General features: G+C 31.1%; 1 protein-coding gene across 1 annotated transcript; it reads left to right on the top strand.

Annotated features, from left to right (window-relative positions):
- Positions 1-251: 251 nt before the first annotated feature.
- Positions 252-8220, top strand: LOC143059763 (uncharacterized). Its single transcript, XM_076233321.1, has 3 exons — positions 252-879; positions 1190-1312; positions 1768-8220. Exon 3 carries the CDS (start codon positions 3795-3797, stop codon positions 5643-5645), a length of 1851 nt encoding a protein of 616 aa, XP_076089436.1. The 5' UTR covers positions 252-879; positions 1190-1312; positions 1768-3794; the 3' UTR covers positions 5646-8220.
- Positions 8221-9010: the final 790 nt, after the last annotated feature.

Genomic DNA, 9010 nt, shown 5'->3' with positions numbered 1-9010 from the left:
TACTGTTACCAAAGTTATTTCAGTTAAGGTCGAAGGGCTGGTACCATCTTAACATTTAGTCCACCTTCCTTATCATTATTATCTATTTCAGATGACAAGCTGACAAGAATAGGTTTGCTACTTGATCATGTTCAAAATGTATCCCAGTCCATGTATCACCCTTATGAAGCAGTATCTGTAGATGAAAGGATGGTTTCTTCAAAACATCAGTACTCTGGAATCCGTCAATTTATACGTGACAAACCTATACTAGAGATGCCAGTTTAGCGTTATTTGGCCGCCATTTTGTTTTCCGGTGACTGATATCACTGGAAAATGACCATTGTTGTTGTAATATTTCCCCTTTTCTTAATCTTTTATCTTTCCTATGTACCATTTAATTTTGTAATAAAATATTTTTATTTCTATTACTATCTTTGTTTTTACTGAACATCGTTTCGTTTTTATTTTATCGAGTCGAAAGAAAACCTACGTGAACGACTTTTTGAACTGCGCGGCACGGTTTTTTTTCTGGGGATGTCTAGTTTGGAGTCAAAAATAAATATGTTCCTGACGTCATACGTTTATATAATTATTATCCAATGAAAGCGGAGATTCCCATCTACTGCGAAATCGAGGTCGCTTTCCGGTTCCTGTTTACGCTCACCAGCAAAAGAATTTGACAAAACTTCAAAGATAATTTTCAAGTAGAAATATTGATATTTTTTGGAAACGACTACGATTTTTAAATTCCTCGATGGCATTTTAGTCTACTTAAAGTTATTTTAAAACAATTTATGACCGGGAACATATTTATTTTCAGGCATTTTTAACTGCCCTTCACCATGACAGAGCAGCGTCAACAGACAACGTTCGAAATCAGCGATCGTGTAAATATAGGTTAGTATAAATGTTATTACCGTATATCCGAGATCATTTTAATTGAAATTTTAGGTTTTTTTATATGTTTCAAGTGTTTCACTTGCATACAATTGTAGATGTACATGACATTCATGAATTGTAAGAACCCCCTGTCCCCCACCCTTTTATTTTATAAAAGCAAGTCAAAATTGTTTTAAATTATTACAGAATACAGAATTAAATAACTTAAATAAGACATAGTAAATGTGGCCCAATCGTTGCCGTTGTAAGTACAGATTTGAAACATAAGTATCAACTTCTTTTAAAGACTGTTTTAATTTAAATTCAGGATCCCCATCTCCTGTGCCTCTGGCCCAACTGATAGAAGAGACAGATGTTTGGAAGTACTTATCCTGCATGGGAGTTGACAGACACATGATACATTCTCTTCTCATCAATTGCATGTATACCGGTTAGTATTTTATATAGTAAGATAAGCTACATTTAATTATAAATTGTATTATATTTCGTAATCAGATTTATTAGTTGGTAACCATAAATGACAGCATTATACTGAAAACATTATCGGCTTCTAATATATTAATTAAATAAATTTTTATATTTATAATCAATGACTTTTTTCATGTGTTTACACCATGTAAATATATTCACGAAAAACATTTTGATATATACATGTATGTATGCAAAATTTAACTCCATGAAAAATAAGCAAAGTCTGATTTCATGAAAAGAAAAGAGCAATAAATACTGTACTTTTCAACATCTCTTTTATTTTAGTATTTTCCAGTATTTAGTAATATGCAGATTCATTACGTCATATATAAATGTGTAAATATATATATATATACAACTTTTCAACATGTTAACTAGAACTGTTTCTTTGTGGTCCCTCTGTTTTTTTTTCAGTATATGATCTATGCACATTGACGGTCAGTGGTGAGATGAATTGAAGACATCGCTGGACGATTGTGGTCTCTATGGAACAATACTTTGATGCCTAATCCTATATGTTTATGGTGTTTATAAAAAAACAAGTAACTTTCCTTTTAAGTTTTATCTTGACAACTATAAAGGCATTTTAAAAATAAGTGCCAACTAATCAGTGACTCTTGCGATTGTTGCATATAATGATATGTAATTTAAAAAACTCTATCAGAAATGCAATAAACTCAAAGGTCCCTAGTTATTTGTTATTTTAAAAATGTTGCTGGTCAACGTTTCAAACAAATAATACATGTAGCATGACTAAGAAGCACACCAATACATGTATTACATTTGTACATTTGAAACTTATGAAATTTTGGTGCTTATTTTTTAGATGATTGGAGTTTAGACAAGTTAAAGCAGAATGTATGGCAAGAATATCTGTTTTGGCATTGTGTGATAGCGGTAGTTGAAGATAGTGTAGAACTCTCTTTTAAGGAAAATATGCCTATTATTTTAGAAAATCTTAATTATAGTAGTATAAATGTGTCGGTATTTCTAAGAAAAATTAGAAACAAAATGAAATCGGTTTTTAAGAAAAAAGATCTTTCTATTGGTAAAGAGCAAGCCATAGGGATTGCTTTCAAAGATGTTGGTCCCTTATGTGAAAAAGAGGGTATCAGTTTGGATTGGTTGAAAAATCCATCTCCTATACCAAATAAAATCAATGTAACAAATGGTCTTATTGTTGAATTGAGAAAAGTAAGAATGCAACATAGTATATTACACAAAACAGTTGCATTGTGGGTTCAATTTTTATGTCATTTAAATTACACCCCTGACTCTGATGGGTTAAAACGCAATATTGAATTAGTTTACAAAAAGTTGTCAAAGATTTCTTTACATAATAGGCAAAATGTCAGTGCCTACTTGACAAAACAATATATCCCCCCTCAGAAAAGAAATACCTTGTGTAATAATTTTGACTCAAATGAAAAAAGGATTAGTTCAGAAAAAGTTGACAATAAAAGGTTTCAAGACTACATCAATAACGCTTCTCAGAAGTTTGGCGAACAAAAAAAAATTATTATTGACCTTGAAAAAAAACTGGAAAAAACAAGACAACAGAAATTTAGTGCAAACTTGAAGTTATTCAAAATTAGAAAAGAACATAAAAAAGTAACAGCTAAATACACTGATAGTCTATCAAAAATGTCTGAATTATCAACAAGAAATGTAAACAAAAGACTGAAACGTAAGCAAACACGTATTTCACAACTAACATCTGAAAAAAACAAACATGAAAAAGAAATGAAATATTTAAGACAAAGAAATAAGAACATAAAAAGAAAGTATAAAGGACAATCAGCACTTCTGAGATATTACCGGAACAAAAACCTCAAAAAAGAAAATAGTAATGAAACTGTCGACTCAATAAAAAAATCCGGTATAAGGGTGGATTCAGATATGGTAAACAGAATGAAATATTTGGAAAATGAAAACGAAATATTAAAAGAAAACATTGAAAACTTAATGCAATCACAAATAGTTCAAACATTCCATGGTGGGAAATATAATGACACTATAAGGGAGGTATATGCTTCACTTCTATCCATGAACGTTGGAGTATGTAATGTTGAAAAAATTGTTCGCACTGTTTTAGAAAAAATGGGGGGTTTAAAGGTTGATCGATTACCAAAAAAAACATTTGCAGAAACTATGCTTATAGAAGCAAAAATCATAGCACAATTGCAGGCAACAGAAGCAATGCTCAGTAGCAACAATAACACTTTACATACAGATGGCACAAAAAGGGATGGTCGTGAATTTGGGGGGCTGCAAATAGGGACTGATAGTGGTCAGTACAGTATCGGTTTAGTTGAAATGTTGCGTGGGGATACAGAAAACTTTTTACAAATTATAGATTTAGTTATAACAGATATGGCAAAACTTTTACAGGAAAATTACACTGAAAAAAAAAGGAATTATTGTTGTCAATAAAAAATACAATGACAGACAGACACATAGTTAATACATGTCTTAAAACATCACTGGAAAAAATTAAACTAGAATGTATACCAGACAGCTCTGACAATTCTGAACAAATACGTAAAAAAATATCAAAATTAAATGGCTTTAAATGTAACCTGCACATTCTAGTAAATTTAGCGTCACAGGCGGAATCGGGGTTAAAGTTATGGGAACAAAGTGTACTTGAATCTGAAAGTTTTCATCAGTTTACATACAACCAAAACACATCTGATTTTATTCGTGCTAGTACAAAGCTGTGTGTGCCAGGTGCTGACGAAAAATCTGGGTACGGTCAACTTTTTTTAACCTTTTTAAAACAGCTTGATATTCCAGTTGATTTAAAAATGAGTACTTTTCACGGTCACAGAATAAATTTATTATTTTCCATGGGAGCAGCAGTTTTTTTTCATAGAGAACACATCAAAGAATTTATTGATTCATTTTTCAGCATAACAGAAAGGAATTCATTAATAACTTCAGTCTATCACTATGTAGATAATCCAGTCTATCTTGCTGGTTGTAGGGCATTTGGAATAGTTGATAAAATTTTAACCGGTCCTATTTGGCGTATTATTGAAAGCACCTCGCATATTTTAGATTTGAATAAAGTTTGGTTTGATTTTAAAAAGATTTTAGAAAAATACTCAGTAGATGCAACAGAACTGGTTGAAGGGAAAGTCTTATATCCTGAATATACTGTTCAGGATAAAGTTTTTGAAAGTTTATTTTTAATTGATAATGAAGAATTAAATATTTTAACTACCGAAGCTTTACAAATTGTTTTGTTAAATTTTTGTATTATAATAGAAAGACAATTGTTTGATAATTTGCCAGGTGGCATTTTAAATGAAGAAACAGAAGGGGTTAATGGCAAAGAACTTAGAGATGAATCGACAACTGTAAAACCAACAAATATAGTTTCAGAGCGTGATTTCGCAAATTTAGACAGATTTAAAAGGGAAAAACCCAATGCTAACATAATAGCATTGGAAGGTTTAATTTTATTTACCAACAACAAAACATTACATTGGCTTGATCAAATGGAAACAGAAAAGAAAACACAAATTTTTAAAATAGCAAGAGAAAGGGCACCTGCAATGTTAAAACAATTTAAACTAAGAAAAGAACATATTAAAAATCAACACATTTTATTATTGAAAAACAAAAGAGAGGAAAAACTCAGAAAAGAAAATTCAAAGCAACAAGAACTTCAATCTTTAACCAAGGACATTGAAAAAATAGGAGGTTTATGGGTAACTTCACAAGACATAAATAAAAACATAAAAAAACTTAATGAAACTGAAAAAATGGAAGCAGTAAAATTACAGTTAAAATTTAGAAAAAAAGTATTAAAATGCAATCCAGAAGACAAATTTTTATTGCAATTTTCTGCCAATGGTATTCAGTTTCCCTTGCATGAACTTGTTTCCCATCTTAAAGTTGTATTGGCAGCTGACTATACACAAACAGTCCCCTCTAACAGTATTGTGTCTTTTGTTATCAAATCCAAAAATGAAAGAGATGAAATTATGCAAAAACAGAGGGAAATTGTATTGAAAATAATAGAAAATATTAAATTAAAAAAATGTACTGAAGCTAACAAAGTTTTCAAAGAACCTGTTCCTAAAAGGAAGAAAACTGTGTCTGTAGTTGAAAACGCTTCATTGAATACTGTTGAAAATAACTCTGAGTCTGATATTATTATGAATGTTGAAAGTTCTTCTCAGTCTTTTGATCATGATATGATAATGACTGGATTGAATAATGTCCAGTTGGTAAAAATGTTGTTGTGGCCTATATGGATACATGGTATCCTGGACAAGTTATAGCCCAGGAAAACAATATTTTTAAAGTAAAATTTTTGCATCCTGCAAAAGCTGTACAGAATCTTTTCAAATGGCCTGAAAAAGAGGATATTAGTGAAATTGATGAAATGTTTATTTTTTATTTAGATTTTGAAATTTTATCAAAGGACTCTGGTGGTAGAACTTGGTATTTAACCAATTATCACAAAATTCAATATGAGTACGAACAATACTGTAGAAAATATTTTGACTAATTACTAAATAAATTAGTCTAAAAGCAGCATAGCAGCATTTAACAATGCATGTATAAACATCTAAATCTTCACTTGGCATTCGTCGTTTCGTGCAAGAATAAGTTATCCAGACCAAGAATCAACCAGACTTTTCAAGTTCATATTTTATTAAATATTGGTAAAAATGTTCGCATGAACATGTGCTTTACAAATTGAAATTAAAAAAAAAGATGCTCATAATTTGTATAAATCTTTAATGATGTCCTCTATAAATTTCATAACTCTGTAGCTGAGCGATACAAATAATGCTTTTTGCATGGTGTTTTTTTGTGGTGATCGTACCCATAACTTCATATCTACTTGTTGCACTTTCTATGTGGTGATGGTACTCATTTGCATTTACTTGCTATATGTTTTTTGTGGTGATGGTACTCATAACTTTTTATTTTATTGTTGCAGTTTTATGTGGTATGGTACTCATAACTTTGTATTTACTTGTTTTATGTGGTTGTATGGTACTCATAACTTTGTATTTACTTGTTGCATGTTTTATGAGGTGAAGGTACTCATAACTTTGGATTTGCTTGGTATTATTATGTGGTGGTATGGTACTCGTAACTTTTTATTTACTTGTTGTATGGTTTATGTGGTGATGATACTCATAACTTTGTATTTACTTGTTTTATGTGGTTGTATGATACTCATAACTTTGTATTTACTTGTTTTATGTGGTTGTATGGTACTCTTAACTTTGTATTTACTTGTTGCATGTTTTATGTGTTGATGGTACTCATAACTTTGGATTTGCTTGGTTTTTTTTATGTGGTGGTATGGTACTAGAAGCTTTGTATTTTCTTGTTGCATGTTTTGTGGTGATGGTACTCATGACTTTGTATCTATTTGTTGCAAGTTTTATGTGGTAATTGTACTCTACTTTGTATATAATGTGGTTGCATGTTATGAAGTACATGTATTGTGTAAAGGTCTTACTTGGTGATAGTTTCTTGTTAATAAAAATATGAAGCAAGATTCAGGAATTAGTTTTATTTTTTGTTTATTTGTGAATACAAATATTCACAAATAAGGTGTCTGTCTTGGAAGTCTCATTGATTGTGCTTATCACAAATGCAAGAGGTCTTTGGTTGTATCAAAAAGACAGTAAAATCTTAGACTTGAAAATTGGTATTAGTTTTTCTACAATAAGATTTATTTTCGAACACTGTATTGAATATTAAGAACAAAGGATTTTTGAGCCAGTCAGATACTGATGTACTGTCAGAGAAGAGTGTTTAAAAGTTGTGTGAAGTGTTATCTTGTGAATTAACATATTAATAAGATCAGGTTATTATGTCTTGGTACAACATATACTCATATCGCAACAAAATGATCTATTTCAACAAATGTACCCGAAAAATTTAAATACACTGCTGTAAATCACTATCCTTGCTACAAATAAATCAGAAAGAGCTGTAAACTTACAGAATACAATAAATAAAATAAAAGGTGGCTACAAGACAAACATTTTGGTACCAAGATTTTAAAAATCGGTTGAGAAATGAGCGAGCAGTGAGTGAAAATGTGATTTTACGAGGAAAAAAATGTCAAAATGTCGGCCATTTTAATTCAAAATGGCGGCCATTTTCCCTATTATACATATACATTTATCAAAATCATATCTAGTGATATTTCACAATGTTGTATCTCAATTTTCAATTGGATACCTTGCACAATTTCAAAGAAATAACAGATTTTGTTGTTTTTTGGTACAAAAAAAGCTAATTCAGGTCTTAGTTAATTGGTGCCATTCAGATTTATTAGCAAAAATTAGTGCGACAGCATATTTAGAGACCAAGACATTGATTTTTTTTCTACTTTGTTATACCAAGATTTCAGATTTAAACAGACCAGGCAAAATAATATAGTGAATTTAGTACAATTCTGTAATTGTGTGGGTCATTTAGTAGAAAATTATGCTTCAACATGGCTACCAATACCTTTCAGTTATATCAGAATGGACGATTCAAGGTTGTTTGACGCTGATAAAAAATCTTTTAAAAACATATGTTGCTGAATATTAATGGTTTTCCCTAAAGAGTGAAGTGTGTTCTGCTAGATTAGAGTATTTCAGGGCACAGTGCTTGTTACTTGCTTCAAAATATGCCTATAAAATCTCAAATCAACACAATTTTAGTGGCGGCCATCTTGGAGAAAAAAGGGGGACCGAAAGCCAACCTTAAATCGTTCATAACTTCGTAACCCTACATTGGATTTTAAAAAACAAGGGCTTAAAATGTTCGTCTTGACAAGATCTTTCAACAAAATGCAAATAATACAATATATTCCCTATAATAATATAGGCCTGGCATCTCTACCTATACGATTCGGTATAAAGCTGTGGGTATTAGCAGATGCCTTGTCTGGATACACATATGCTTTTTATGTATATTTAGGGAAAAAAAGAACGGTTATATGCCAAAAAAGTAAAGGTCTCGCATACAATGTTGTCATGGAACTTGGAAAAAACATTTTTCAACAGGGATATAGGATTTACACTGACTCTTTCTATACAACACAGCATTTGGCTGATGACCTTCTTACTAAGAGGACATTTTTAATTGGTGCAGTAAGGAGAACAAGTAGTGCAATGCCTAAACAGTTTAAGGACATTGAACAATTTGAAAAATGCTCTGCTAGGGGTGAATTTAGATGGCATAGGGCTAATTGCTTTGCATATGTTCAATGGAGAGATTGCAAAACAGTGACAGTCATTTCACCGATTCATCGTGGGTCTGATGTTAGTTATTGTCATAGGACTGTCAATGAAAGAAAGGGATTTAAAAAGAAGAAAGTAGTGCAGCCGTCAGTCATTCATGATTATAATACAAATATGGGGGGTGTCGATAAATCAAACCAGATGTTGAACAAGTACCCGTGTTACATAAAGTCTAAGTTCCATTGGTGGAAAGTTATTTTCTTTCACTGTATTGACATAATGATTGTTAACTCTTTTATCATACTCACAGAATTTAATCAGAAAACTTCAAACAAAGTAGAAAATATCAGTAATCAGTTAGAATATAGAGAAGCTTTAGCCTTATCTCTGATGGATATACATTCAAGTGATGAAACTGAAAAACAAACTTGTATGCCTGCATG

This window comes from Mytilus galloprovincialis, chromosome 14 (assembly GCF_965363235.1).
Source record: "Mytilus galloprovincialis chromosome 14, xbMytGall1.hap1.1, whole genome shotgun sequence".
NCBI classification, from domain to species: domain Eukaryota; kingdom Metazoa; phylum Mollusca; class Bivalvia; order Mytilida; family Mytilidae; genus Mytilus; species Mytilus galloprovincialis.
The sequence above is the reverse complement of the archived record's forward strand: the minus strand, read 5'-3'. Positions and strand labels throughout refer to the sequence as shown.

Bases quoted from the DNA above. Each gene is read 5' to 3' on its own strand.
- LOC143059763 (XM_076233321.1), top strand. From the start codon at position 3,795: ATGACAGACAGACACATAGTTAATACATGTCTTAAAACATCACTGGAA.